The sequence below is a fragment of the Sander lucioperca genome, chromosome 4, assembly GCF_008315115.2.
Source record: "Sander lucioperca isolate FBNREF2018 chromosome 4, SLUC_FBN_1.2, whole genome shotgun sequence".
In the NCBI taxonomy this organism is placed as follows: Eukaryota; Metazoa; Chordata; class Actinopteri; order Perciformes; family Percidae; genus Sander; species Sander lucioperca.
In genome coordinates this window covers 23,680,013-23,695,336 of record NC_050176.1, presented here as the reverse complement: position 1 = coordinate 23,695,336, position 15,324 = coordinate 23,680,013, and the positions used below count along the sequence as shown (strand labels likewise).

The window sequence follows — 15,324 nt, the reverse complement described above, 5'->3', positions numbered from 1 at the left end:
GGGGTGGATGGGTCAAACAATTCCGGACTTTCACGCCGGAGGCCGGGGATCGCGTACCACGTGGCGTTTTGTTTCCCCGTTAACCGTCCCGTTACTGTCGCGCGTTCCCTGCGGCCATCTCCCGGCGTGTGAGGCGTCCTTTCCCCGTTGTTTTTTTCCTTAACCCAACCTCCGCCATCCCGTTATTGTCGCGCGTCCCCCGCGGCCGTCTCCCGGCGTGTGAGGCGTCCTCCCTTGGGGTGTTGTGTTGAGTTGAGTTGACTGTCTCACTGTCTGTCTATGTCTGTAACCGGTAGGCGTGGCTTGGGAGTATACCCTAAAGCAGCAAAGCAAGTGCATTCTGGGATTTGGGGCTAGGGTTCTCTTTCATCCACATGAGCCAAAAACGTAGTTTCTGGCATTTTTCGGCCTAGAAGTCACCAATTTCTAAAAAAAATTCACATTTCTACTACATAAGTGACCCAATTTAAAGATAAATTCACCTTTCCAACGGTGAAATGTCCCTTTAAGTAAAGGTAAAATTAAACATTTTAACAACTACTTTAAAAAAGTAAAAGTACACAACAAAAACTACTCAATTACAGTAACGTGAGTAATTGTAATCCGTTACTGTACACCTCTGGTAATGTTAGTAAAGACAACAACAACAACATAAAACCATTTAAAATACTGATAAAAGTCAATATAAAATGTAAAGTTTACTTAAAAAGGAAATGCTATAGAGCAGTGTTTCTTAAATGGGGGTCCGTGTCACCCTAGGGGTACTTTGGAGGACTGCAGGGGGTAGGTGTCCCCCTAGGGGTACTTTGGAGGACTGCAGGGGGTACGTGTCCCCCTAGGGGTACTTTGGAGGACTGCAGGGGGTACGTGTCCCTCTAGGGGTACTTTGGAGGACTGCAGGGGGTCCATGTCCCCCTAGGGGTACTTTGGAGGACTGCAGGGGGTATGTGAGATATTTTGCAAAATGCTAATTCAATAATATATCATGCATAATTCATTAAATAATTATACTATAATAATGAATGAATTAAGGGATGGATTCTAAACATTTGAAATGTTTGTTGAAAATGTTTTTAAGTTACAAGGCTGTTGTACCTCTTTATATAGACTTTATTTGATGTTTTTGTCGCCTTTGGACCTATTCTTGCCTTCCTTCCTTTTACTGTGTCTTTTTCCCAAGTTTGTCACTTTTTTCGAAGTTTTCTGCTGTTTTTGAAGGGTCTAAAACAACTTTTGAACTCACACATGTTCCACCAAAACAAGTTCCTTCCCGAGGCTATTTAGCAGAGGCACCGTGGCTCCATCTGGAGCTTAGCAACCGCCCAAGATGATTATGATTGGTTTAAAGAAATGCTGATAAACCAGAGCAGGTTTTCCTCCCATCCAAGAATGGGTAGCCAGGCTCTCCTCCAGCGCACCGACAAGATGGGGTCTCCCGAGACCGGGCTTTTTCACAGTGTATTCAGGGGGCAGGCAGCTAGCGGATCAAGGAGAGATGCCTACCATTTGAGACAAAAATGAAATTGTGCTGAAACCATGCAGGAACTCATAGTGCACCTTTAGTACAATTGTTTTTACAACAGCATTTCTAATGTTTTTGGTGTTAATCATCTTCCCTAGAAACAGCCGAATTATGAGAGGGAAACATGATGAGGAGGGGAGAGAACATGAGGAAACTACCAGGGACATTTACAGAAAAGTTCACCAAAAATATATCACTCATTGCTTCCTTTTTACTTCACAGACACACCTACATTTAATGTGCTGCAGAACAGAATGGCTACTCTACCCTGTCCTCATAAGAAGGGGGATGTAACATGGAGCCGCTACAGAGATGGTTACCGCGTGATTCTGGTTACTATCACAAATGGCCATGAGAAAAGATCTGACAAACGCTACGGTTCTCTGACAGACAACTCCCTGGTAATAAGAAATGTTACAGTGTTTGATTCAACATTGTATTTTTGTAATAAAACGCAAGTATATCTGAATGTGACAACTCCTCCCAACACGGTGGTCCCAAGTGCTGGAAGTGTACCAGTCACACAGAGTTTCAGCATTGAACCAGACGCAGAGAACCAACAACCCTCAGACTTTTGGAAACTGGCTGTCGGTGTAGTTGTCGGTGCCGTGTTGGTGCTTTTGGTGATCTTAACTCTGAGATTCTGCTTCAAAAACAGAACGGAGAGAAGCACTCGGAACAACAAATTGGACAAAAGTGTCACCGGCGAGGCGATTTATGAGGAGATTGAAGCCAACGAGGAGCAGCCGAGAGGGATGGACTCTCATTTTGAAAGTCCGTACTACTGGACGAGCATCAGTGAACCGGCGAGCACCTCCACGCCACCCAGTAATAATCTCAACAGCGCTGTTAACAAGCCAACAGCTAAAGGACGCAGCGGTGGAGAGTGTGTTTATTCCCTCGCCCAAAACCCACTACAGACGGGAGGTGTCGGTGAATAATCGGCTCTCGGTATCGCTGCAGGATTCAGTTATCTTTCACACTTGGTAGATCAATATAGAAACAGGTCATCTCCAGGAGCAGGTCTACAGAAATATGATATGATATGATTTCTGGTCCGTGCGCTTTGTTTTTCAGAGGTGGTGATGCCTTATGAAGTTGTAGCTGTCTTAACCCTTGTATTGTCTTCCCATCGACCATTCAACTTGTTGTTGTTTTTGGGTCAAAATGGAAAATGATCATCTTTTTTCAACACTTGTCGCTTTTCCCGACATTTTTTTCGCTCTTTTTTGCAATTATTGTCATTTTATTATTGTTAACCCAATACCCAAATTTCTAATATAGAAACTTTGAAAATGGGTAAATTTGAATTGAGGTTAAAATGTTTGTAGCAACGTGGTTGCTTAGTCTGATTCATTTTGTTGAAACTTGTTTGTTTGCTTAGGTTCAATATGGTGTAATATATTGATTTATATTGAGGTGTTTAATTACTTTGTAAATTATACAAAGACTAAGTTAACTGCTGATTGTTTGTTTAGATGCTAATGAAATTATGAACATTCAGCAATTAGCTAATTGTGTGTTTTCCCTTTTTTTTTCTCTATTTAAAGCCGGGGTGTCAAACTCAATTTCACATCAGTGGCCAGACATGTACACTTTATTGACATGATTTTTAATATATTTGACTATATTATTGCATGTCTTATAAAGTCTTTTCACATACAATTTGGTCCACATAAAGTCCTAAAAACGTCAGCAAAAAAAAGTTCCTTAGTCATCACAGAATTGAGCAAAAACATGCATTCTGATTACATTTTCAAAAGGAGGCCTGAATATGCAAACTCATTGGTTGTGCAGAAATTTCTGACTCTCAAAGTTGGCAAATCTACCAAATTCAGCTTTGGGTGACTCGTGATTGCAGTTTGCAAACATTTTCCCGTCTTTTTGGTTTGGTGCACAACAAGGCGGGCCAACATTTATTGTGAACGTAAATAGATTTGCGGGCCGGATCAAGATTTGCAAGGGGCTGGATTTGGCTCACGGGCCTTGAGTTTGACACGTGATTTAAAGGTTTTCAACCTACTTACCTACAAACTCCTCCTATATTTATTTGAAAATTAAATAAACCTGGAGAAGGTGTGAGTTGTCACCGTGTCCTCTGTCCTCATCCTAAAGGCTGATTTATGCTTCTGCATTGAATCGACGGCGTACCGCCGCAGACCCCTCTGCTTCGCCGCGGACCTCTCTCCGAGCCCTCCACCGTAGCTCGACGTGCACCTCCAAAAATGTGTAACTTTGCGTCGAGGCGACGCAGACCGCAAGGACTGTGATTGGTTAACCCGTTCTCACTCCGAACTCGTAAAATACAGACGTTTGGACAGTGGGTGTCAGCTTCTGAAGCGGCGAAAAAAAGCGCCCTTCAGCGTGTTTGTAGAACGTACCGGGGAGAGCAGCAGCTACACGGGGTTTAGAGAGTAGTATGTAAGGGGGAAATTCCACGTAGGGAGGTTCGTCGGGGGGGTGGATGGGTCAAAAACAGGACTTTCACCCAGAAGACTGGGGATCATGTCCCGTGTGTCTTTAACCCCGTAACCCTAACCCTTTAACTGTTTAACCCCTAACCCTAACCCCCTAACCCTAACCCTTTTACTAAACTCAACAGTCCTGTTCCCGCGAGTGACGGAAACATAAGTCCGCCCACGACCTTTCCTCAACTGTCCCGTTCCCGTGAGTCACAGAAATGTAAGCCCACCCACGAGCTTTTCCCTAACATAACTGCGTCAAAAGGGACGCCAATACTCCCGACCAAGGGCGTTTAGTTAGAGTGCGTTATATGATGCTAAAGGAGACTTTTAGCGTCAATAACAACGACAAAGGCACCTGACCAAGCGTCCGTATTTTACGAGATGGGAGTGAGAAGATGTTGGATTGGTCGATTGGTCCTGTGTGTTGATAGTCGGTGTTTCAAGCAGCCTAATGTGGGGAGTAGCAACATGTTAGTTCACTGACACAAGCTTCGCAAATAAACTCAGACATATTTTGGTTAGAATGACGAGGTTATCCGTTTGTAAAGTGTCTATGTCAGTAACGTTTTGAAATTAGCACTTCGCCAGCAAGCAGTACTTTGTAGGCAGTTGTGCTAAAGTTTGCTTGCTAACATAACATAAACTGGCTGACAGAATAAAGTCGAATAAGGACTTTTTTTTTTAAATAAATAGGTTTATAGGTTAAATAGGTTTCTGTGAAAGGTAACTCATTGGATGTTGCATTTCAGGGGGTCAGCCCAACGGTCCCACATTTCTAAGAATTTTTTTTTCACTGAAAATTAAGCCCTATATTCCCACAGCCCTATATTCCCACAGCCCAATGGTCCCACAGCCCAATGGTCCCACAGCCCTATGGTCCCACAGCCCTATGTTCCCACAGCCCTATGTTCCCACAGCCCAATGGTCCCACAGCCCAATGGTCCCACAGCCCTATGGTCCCACAGCCCTATGTTCCCACAGCCCTATGTTCCCACAGCCCAATGGTCCCACAGCCCTATGTTCCTACGGCCCAATGGTCCCACAGCCCTATGTTCCTACGGCCCAATGGTCCCACAGCCCAATGGTCCCACATTTCTAAGATTTTTCTTACAATTTGGCCCTATGGTCCCACATTTCTAAGATTTTTCTTACAATTTGGCCCTATGTTCCCACATTTGTAGGACATTTTCAAAATTAGGTCTTGTGTTCCTACATTTCCCTTCAATTTAAGCTCTATCCTCCCACAACATTTTTTAGGGTTAGGTGTTAGGGGTAGGGGGATAAAATCGGATACAAATGTATGAAAAAGGAAATGAACATAGGCACGCTCCCGCATTTCAGACGCCTTGAAGGAACTATTATTGTTTTCAAGATCTAAATCAGCTGCTGATCTAATAGCCACAGTATTAAAAATAACAGCTACTTTGAATTTCCAACCACAACCTTGTTCGTCAGAACTTCCCCTCAGATACAAAGAAGACAGTATTTTAGTCGTATGTCACTTAACAAGGTCCGCGGGCTGCAGAGATGTCGCTCTATCTCCTCCTCCTCCTCGCTGGATGCTTCGGTCTCAGCTTGAACGGTGAGAAAATCTAATTTGTCAGCTTTTTTAATTAACATCATATCTATATTTTTGGGCTCAATACATTTTATATCTCAATGATCTACACCGGTGTTTCTCAAATGGGGGAACGTGTACGTGAGATTTTTTTGCAAAATGTATTTCAGTTACCAGACCATTGTTCCTTATGGAGCCCTTTATTTTATCACATAAATGTGATGTTTTTGTGGCCTTCTTTGGACCTTTTCTTGTCTTCCTTCCAACTACTGTTTATACAAGTTTGTCGCTTTATACAAAGTTTTTTTTCAGCTTTTCAAGTTTTTTCTTCTCACATTTGTCGACCTATTCTTGCCTTCCTTCCTTCTTTCTACCGTTTAAAAAATCTGTGTGTGTGTGTGTGTGTGTGTCTGTATGTGTGTGCGTGTGTTTGTGTGTGTGTGTGTCTGTATGTGTGTGTGTGTGCGTATGTCTGTGTGTTTGTGTGTGTGTGTGTGTGTGTGTCTGTATGTGTGTGTGTGTGTGTGTGTGTGTGTCTGTATGTGTGTGTGTGTGTGTTTGTGCGGGTGTCTGTAAGTAAGTTTTTTCTTCTCACATTTGTCAACCTATTCTTTCCTTCCTTCATTCTACTGTTTAATAAATGTGTGTGTGTGTCTGTGTGTGTGTGTGTGTGTATGTGTGTATGTGTGTCTCTGTAAAAAATGTTAATGTTTTTCAGTTACAAGGTTGTTGTTTCTGCTCAACACTATAATGTAATCATTTAACCCTTTATTTATCCAGTGAAGTGACATGAATCTTATGTTTTCGGATTTTTTTATGTGGGAATTTTACCTTTTCAATGGAATTGCTGCTAGGCAACAGCCATGGCCCCGTGTTAACTTCCTGTCAGTTGACACATATCTGTCATTCACACATATAGTGTGTCTCAAATCGCACTTCCGTTAGTACACTAACAGGCAGTACAGTTAAGTTATAACTTAACGTTATTGGCCAGTGGTTAAACTGTGCCGCTGTTAGCTAAGGTTAGCTTGCTAGCACGTTACAGTACGGTACCAATATACGTTATAATTTCTCAGTGCCAAAATCATTACCAAGTGCAAAATTAACCAAATAAACATACAGGTGGCGTATATGTTATACAACTATAGCAAAAAGACTCAACTTACATTTGTATTGCTCCGCTGCAGGACTTGCCACCACGTCCTCGGCCGCTATTATTGAAAGTTTTGGAACTTTTGGTGGCTCCGCCCCTTTCCGCTACATACCCAAGATGGCGACCGTTGAGGGTGGAAAGCGTCCATCGTTCCACACTCAACATTTTGGCCGTTATGAGTGCACCATCTGGGTACTCGTAGTGCTCTGCATTTGACCACACTTGACAATGTGAACGCACTATGTACTCAAAATAGCTAATGTAAGTACAGAAGTGTGCGATTTGAGACACACCAATAGGCTACACCGCAACAGGAAATCAACTTGGGGCCATTTAGAATGTTTGGATCAGCTCCAGTGTTTATTATTTAGCAACTTTTTTTCACAAAAGCGACAATCAACAAATCTGGCGACTTTCTGTAGAAAAGACGCCAGTATTGTCTAGTGAGCACACAAGGTATTTCTCTCCTGTCGCCGCCGAAACACTCACCTCTCTCTTCTGTTCTGTGACTGAGGAGCAGAGGAGCAGCCCCTCCTCCCCTCTTTGCTCATGTGCAGCCATAGACTTTAATAATATTAATATTTACATTCTATGTGTGCAGCAGTACTGCGCACAGTGCGCAGGCAGGTAGAAAGGGGAGAAGAGACAGGGTGTGGGGGCCGGTGTAGGTGTGCCGGTGTAATTTGTGATTATTATTAGATTTGTATTTCTTTCTATCTACCTTGCTGACACAACCACTAAGCTTTATGCTAATTATTGCGTAATGAAGTCAAAAATATGCAAATGAGCGTATGACATCATCTAGCTACTTTTAGCGACTTTTGGAGCTGGTGCTAGCTACTTTCATTGAAAAAGACTTGGCAACACACAGACTCAGCGCTATCTTGAAAATAACTGCTAAATGTGATTTTTGCGGACGTACAGGAGCTATATCTGTCGATGAAACATTATTTTCAGCAGATATCTTAGTTACAAGATTGAGCTAGCAAAGCAGTTTGGTGTTTATATGTGCGGTAGTTTTTCAGTTTGGGAAATCCCACGATCTCTACAAAGCTAACGTTAGCTTAAGTTAGCTGCTGACTGAGAGTTTTACAGGGAAAGGAAATCGGATCAGTTGTTTGAAGTTCGCAGAGGTTTAGTGTCTAAATCTCCATGGAAAAAATATATTTTTTCAGCAGATACCTTAGTTATAACAGGATAGTGCTAGCAAAGCAGTTCAGTGTTTATATGTGCGATAGTTATTCAGTTTGGGAAATCCCACGATCTCTACAAAGCTAACGTTAGCTTGAGAAGTCATCTCTGTTGCTTTTTTTTTTTAATTTTGAGAGCAAATTGCCCCACAATATGAATACAGTCTGATTATAACTTTTACTTTGTTACTAGCTGTTGTTGTATAATCGCAATATTACACACGAGGGTGCCAATAATGATGTTAAATAGAACCCTTGAGTGTAATATAATGCTTAAATTAAAATTAGTAAATTCTTTGTTTGCCGTTAACCATCTTCCCAAAAAGAGCCGGAACCTATTATGAGAGGGAAACATGATGAGGAAGGGAGGAATGTGAAGAAACTAATCAGGAACATATATTTACGATTTACAGAAGTATCACCAAAAATATATCACTCATTGCTTCCTTTTTACTTCACAGACACACCTATATTCAATGTGCGGCAGAACAGAAAGGCTACTCTTCCCTGTCCTCATAAGAAGGGGGATGTAACATGGAGCTGCTACAGATATCATGACCGCGTGATTCTGGTTACTATCACAAATGGCAAGGAGAAAATATCTGACAAACGCTACGGTTCTCTGGCAGACAACTCCCTGGTAATAAGAAATGTTACATCCTTTGATACGGCATTGTATTTTTGTAATAAAACACAAGTATATCTGAATGTGATAACTCCTCCCAACATGGTGGCCCTAAGCGCTGGAAGTGTACCAGTCACACAGAGAAACAACGGACTGGGTTTCACAGAGAACCAACAACCCTCAGACTTTTGGAAAGTGGCTTTCGGTGTAGCTGTTGGTGTAGCTGTCAGTGCCGTGTTGGTGCTTTTGGTGATCTTAACTCTGAGATTCTGCTTCAAAAACAGAACAGAGAGAAGCACTCACAACAACTTGGACAAAACTGTAACCAGCGAGGCGATTTATGAGGAGATGAAAGCCAACGAGGAGCAGGCAAGAGGGAGGGGCAAAACTGTAACCAGCGAGGTGATTTATGAGGAGATGAAAGCCAACGAGGAGCAGGCAAGAGGGAGGGACTCTTATTTTTAAACTACTAGATGAGCATCAGTGAACCGGCGAGCACCTCTACGCCAAACAGTAATAATCTGAACAGCGCCGTTAACAAGCCAACAATTAACCCTTTGTGACCATGAACTTGTCCTTCTGGGGACAAAAAATTGAAAATTAGCTTTTTTTTTACGCTTTTTGTGGCATTTTTTATCATTTTTATTTGGTGCTTTTGACACTTTTTTTAAACATTTTTTTTTATTCATGGTCAATAAACCTAATTTACATGACATTATACCTAATTTTTGAGTTGGAAAAAAGCAGAAATTATGAAAAACAACCAAAATGTAGTTGTTAATTTTACATGCGAGGAATGTTGCATGGTTTTTATACAATGTACATCCATCCAAAGTTATTTTGGGGCAATTTGGTTGTAAGAAACTGTAGTGGAAAGTTTTTATCTTTAATACTGATGTGTGATTTTTCTTTCATATATTATCCATTGCTGCATGGGTTTTATATTTTCATGACTTTATGTATTTACTTTCATACTAATGATATTTACTTTGTTTTCTATAATATATTATAATATATCAGTGATAGGGATCCATTATAAGTACTCTCTTATCTTAAGAGGCAATCGTGGATTCTCCTGCCTCCATAGTACTGAGGCTACGCGGTTTCCTCCCTCTTGTGTAGCCTCCACATTTGGAAGTACCTGGCAGAGGGCCAACTTCAACAGCCTGAAGCAGTCTTTTCTGAAAACCTCAGACTCAGCAGTAAAAGGATTGCTGAGTCGACAAGAAATACAGTCCCTCCCTCTGCATGCTCACCCATAAAAACCCTGAAGTTTCTTTGTTTGCTGACACACTTTCACAGACTGCATTGTCACTCTGTTAAACTGTCTCTTTCTACTTGCAAGAAGAATAAAGAAAATAACATAGGAAACTCCAGTGTGTCAGACAATCTTAATTTCCAGCTTCATTTTAACAAACCATATTTCTGATATAAAAAACTTTGAAAAACGGGACCCGAGGACAACACAAGGTAGGACGCAGCAGTGAGGAGTGTGTGTATTCCCTCGCCCCAAACCCACTACAGACAGGAAGTATCAGTGAATAATTGGCTCTCAGGATCATAGAAAACATAGATAAGACCTGCCTATAAACTGGTCATCTCACATCTCACCATCAGTAGCGCCCGGAAACACCAACTGCTAAAGTAAGTCGTTCAAAACCTCTCTTTTAAACTCTGTTTACTCAAACAATGTTCTCAATGCTGGAGTTCATGTGTAGAGCCCCTGGTGATACTTGGAGCAAATTCTCATATTGTGTCGAGCCTTCTTAGTGTTTTAAAAATAGCTATTTTGGTGCTATCATAGTAGTGCCCCTAGCACTCCCATTAAAAAAAAAAAACAAAGATACGGTGAATTTTAAAAGTGGCAATTCCGTCCTAGTTATGCTTTTAAACTAAAGTTTGACCCGGGTACATTCACAAAAAGACCGTAGGTTGCATTTTGGTGAGAGTTACACTTTAAGGAAACTCAATTCATAGTGTAAAAACCAGAACAGGACACGTTAAAATGTTCCCTGAGCAGGTTTATAACCAGGGCTTTAAATTGACATTCGCCAACCCGCCAAATGTGGGTACAAATTAACTTTGGTAGGTAACATTTTAAAGTTACTAGCCAATTTGGCCGGTGATGAAAGGAGCGAAACGTCTGTTTTTAATCGGCCGGTTGCAAAAATGTTTCCAGGTTGGTCTGTTTTCCACCAAGAAAGTTGGACGTTTTTGTGTGTGTTTGTGGCTTGGAAACGTAATCTTTATCTGGCAACACTGCTTGTCGCACTAATCCTACATTTCCCATGAACACTTTGTCGTGACGTGTCATATGCTGCGTTTCAGACACAATTTTTAACTGGGAGTGCAACCATCTGGTACGAGTTCTCGGGTAGTAAGTTACGGGTTTGACTGCCATTCCAGGGCACTTTCACGGTAGAAGGTTGTGAAAACACGAGTTACGGGTTTCCTGGAACGCAGCATTACAATCGTTGGATACGTGCCTAGCATGCACCGTGCGTGGTATCGATTCCGAGCTACGCTGAAATGGAAAAGTCGAACAGAACGGAGCCAAATAAACATAGCTGAAATCAAAGTGAAGTCAGTAATGGAAAAGCAAACGTGGCTACAGTGGAAAATCTGATTGGCTGGTAACTTTAAAAATCTAACAGTCATGTTGCCTGTTGGTCAAAAAAAGTTAATTTAAAGCCCTGTTTATAACACAGCAGAAACAAAATTACCAATTGGAGCACACAAACAAAAGCACGAAGCAAAATGCAGTGCTATGTGCCCCTAAAGAGACAGTACGGTGTGGCAGAGTACCTGACCACACTGACTGGAAAGACACAAAGAACTACCTTGACCAAGTACAGACTCAGTGAACACAACCTGGGCCCCATTTCAGAAAGCAGGAGTTAGTTGACTCAGAGTTGACGCAAACTAGTGGTGGGCGGATCGATCCAAATTAGAGTGCGGATTGGGCTGCATTTTTCTGTCCGAGCCCGACCCGAGCCTGACACAGTTAAAATCTCGGGTTTTTTTCTCATACTAATGACACATGTACGTTTGTTTGTGTGGAAAGCCCGCTTTTATTAAGCAACTGTAGGAAGGCATTCGGAAATGTCAACAGATGCGGGCATCAGCGCACACGGGGCAACAACTGCACGTTAACACAGGCGTAACCTACATAATAAGCTGTTTTAAATTTAAAATGTTCAATGCCTTATCGCGCTGATGTGATATGTCCGAACCTGCTGACTGTCTACGATAAATAAAAAATAAGTAAAAAAGAAAAGATCTAAACCAGCTTGTCCCCACATGTACTGCTGATCTAATAGCCACAGTATTAAAAATAACAGCTACTTTGAATTTCCAACCACAACCTTGTTCGTCATAACTTCCCCTCAGATACAAAGAAGACAGTATTTTAGTCGTATGTCACTTAACAAGGTCCGCCGGCTGCAGAGATGTCGCTCTATCTCCTCCTCCTCCTCCCTGGACACTTCTGTCTCAGCTTGAACGGTGAGAAAATCTAATTTGTCAGCTTTTATTATATCAACATCATATCTATATTTTTGCTCTTAATACATTTTACATCTCAATGATCTACACCGGTGTTTCTCAAATGGGGAAACGTGTACGTGAGATTTTTGCAAAATGTATTTCAGTTACAAGGCTGTTGTTACCAGACCATTGTTCCTTATGGAGCCCTTTATTTTATACCAAAAATGTGATGTTTTTGTGGCCTTCTTTGGACCTTTTCATGTTTTCAAGTTGTTTTTTTTTGTCGACCTATTCTTGCCTTCCTTCCTTACTTTTTTCTTTCTACTGTTTAAAAAATGTGTGTGTGTGTTAGTGTGTGTATGTGTGTGTGTGTGTGTGCGTGCATGTGTCTGTGTGTGTGTGTGTGTGTGCGTGTGCATGTGTCTGTGTGTGTGCGTGTGTGTGTGTGTCTGTGTGTGTGTCTGTGTGTGTGTGTGTGTGTACGTGTGTGTGTGTGTCTATGTGTCTGTTTGGTGTGTGTGTGTGTGTGTGTGTGCGTGCGTGCGTGCGTGCGTGTGTGTGTGCGTGGGTGTGTGTGTGTGCGTGTGTGTGTATTAAAGTTTTTCTCTTATTTTTTCATTAGCATTTAAATGTTTCTCAGTTAAGGGGCACCTCAGTAGCTCACCTGGTGCACTTTCAAGTCTAACCTGTCCTGTCAAGTAAAGGCCTAAAAATGCCACACAAAAAAAATGTTTTTCAGTTACAAGGTTGTTGTTGCTGCTCTACACTATAATGAAATCATTTAACCCTTTATTTATCCAGCGAAGGGACATGAATCTTATGTTTTCTGTTTTTTTATGTGGGCATTTGAACTTTTCACACAGCCATGGCCCCGTGTTAACTTCCTGTTAGTTGATGTCATTCACACATATAGTGTGTCTCAAACCGCCCACTTCTGTTAGTACACTAAGGCTCCGTTCAGACTGCAGGCAAAAGTGGCCCAAATCAGATTTTTTTTTGGGGTCAAGTGACCAGGTCAGACTTCTTCAGAAGTAGTGTGAACACTCAAATCAGATTTAGACCACTTCCATATGTGGTCCTGAATCAGACCCAGGTCTGATATTTTTCAAAGTGGCCGCAGTGTGAACAACCAAGGCGGATTTGATGCGACATTTACGTCAATCTACATCGACATTTGTCACAATTATGCGCTGGCACACCTACCCAGTGTCAGAGGGGTATGCAGCAACAATTTTGGCCCCCCCCCCCCCCCCCAAAAAAAAACAAACAAAAACAAAACAACAACAAACAAACACATTTTTTGACCCCCCGCTGTCAGACATAAGCTAATTGTTATATTTCCCACATGTGCCGGGTTTTGATATAGAAATGCATTTTTCATTCACAATGGCAATAACAAAACATGTTAAATTATTTCGATTTGGCATTATAAGTAACCAGACTTCATCTGTAAGCAACACTAACGTTAAAGTGCAAAATTAAATGAATCTGAGGAGGAATCGGAACTTGAACTGGACATTTACCATGTAACATGTACCATGTTATTATTTATTAACCACTCCGTTTTTGAAAAAATAGCAACGAAATGGAAGAACGGGGACACAGTAGAACGTGGCTGCGGTGTCAAAGGAAGGTGAAGAGCCTTAAAGCTAAATTTTGAAATAAAAGCCAAAATGCTGACTTCCTCCATAACCTCCCTAACTTTAGTGCAAGAGAGTGCTGTGTCTGATGTCATTGGTATTGTTGTTTTGCGCATGCGGGTCAGTTCGAAACCGGAAACAGTTCACCCTGGAATCTGATATAGGCCACATTTTAAAAGGTCATGTGAACAGCCAAACAAAAAATCAGATCTGAGCAAAAATGTCCGAATAAAGCATTAAGACTTGAGGTGTGAACGTAGCCTAACAGGCAGTAAAGTTACGTTATAACTTATCGTTATTCGCCAGTGGTTGAACAGTGTGTTGCTGTTAGCTAATATAACAGAGTTACACCAAAAATATATCACTCATTGTTTCCTTTTTACTTCACAGACACACCTATATTTAATGTGCTGCAGAACACAATGGCTACTCTTCCCTGTCCTCATAAGAAGGGGGATGTAACCTGGAGCCGCTACAGAGATGGTGACCGCGTGATTCTGGTTACTGTCAGAAATGGCGAGAAGAAAAGATCTGACAAACGCTACAGTTCTCCGAAAGACAACTCCCTGGTAATAAGAAAGGTTACATCCTTTGATACGGCAACGTATTTGTGTAATACAACACAAGTATATCTGAATGTGATAACTCCTCCCAACACGGTGGCCCCAAGAGCTGGAAATGAACAAGTCATACAGAGAAACGATGGACTGGGTTTCAGCATTGAACCAGACGCAGAGAACCAACAACCTTCAGACTTTTGGAAAGTAGCTGTCGGTGTAGCTGTCGGTGTAGTTGTCGGTGTAGTTGCCGGTGCTTTTGGTGATTTTAACTCTGAGATTCTGCTTCAAAAACAGAATGGAGAGAAGCACTCACAACAACAAATTGGACAAAAGTGTAACCGGCGAGGCGATTTATGAGGAGATTGAAGCCAACAAGGAGCAGCCAATAGGGAGGGACTCTTATTTTGAAAGTCCATCCTACTGGACGAGCATCAGTGAACCGGCGAGCACCTCCACGCCACCCAGTAATAATCTCAACAGCGCTGTTAACAAGCCAACAGCTAAAGGACGCAGCGGTGGGGAGTGTGTTTATTCTCTCGCCCAAAACCCACTACAGACGGGAGGTGTCAGTAAATATTCGGCTCTCGGTATTGCTGCAGGATTAGAAGAGAATAGAATGCCTTTTATTGTCACTATACACATGTACAATTAGATTAAAAGCAACTCCTTTTCCAGTGCCAACATATTCGTAAAAAATATAAATATAAATAAGAGTAAGGTGCAGAGTTGAGAAACTACAGTATGAAAAATAAGTATGGTTTTATATAAAATGTGATATGCAGTGTGGGTTATTGCACATTATTTGAATATTGCCCAATAGTGGTGATCATATTCAATGAGTAATAGATATTGGACAATGAGAGTAATATTGCACATTAATGGAATTGCACAGTATTATCAATATTATCAATAGTATGTCAATATTGCAGAGTAGGTGGGTAGAAGAAAGTCTGGGGGTTGGGGGGGTTAGACCCTGAAATATGATGTCGCCCCCACCCTGGTTCCCCCCAATCCATTGGATCAGAGTACTGTCACTTTCCATTTTGGTGAATGAATTTTTTTCTGGGTCAAAAATTTTAATCTAAACCTTTTTTTCAACGTTTTGATTGTCTTGACACTTTTGTC

General features: G+C 41.6%; 2 protein-coding genes across 3 annotated transcripts in view; both read left to right on the top strand.

The window, feature by feature from the left end:
• The window catches only part of LOC116048446 (VPS10 domain-containing receptor SorCS3-like), a 1,378,075-nt gene that overhangs the window by 996,209 nt on the left and 366,542 nt on the right, over positions 1-15,324 (top strand). The window lies entirely within an intron of this gene.
• LOC118494870 overlaps positions 1-15,324 on the top strand; it is a 61,679-nt gene that overhangs the window by 11,616 nt on the left and 34,739 nt on the right. Inside the window, exon 2 of one of the 2 annotated variants that reach the window (XM_036000501.1) lies at positions 1,745-2,629. The exons of the other annotated variant lie outside the window; for it this stretch is intronic. Within the exon in view, the coding sequence (XP_035856394.1) occupies positions 1,745-2,463 (719 nt within the window). The 3' untranslated portion in view covers positions 2,464-2,629. Of the gene's footprint in view, positions 1-1,744; positions 2,630-15,324 lie in introns of those variants that run through there. 2 annotated transcript variants of the gene reach the window in all.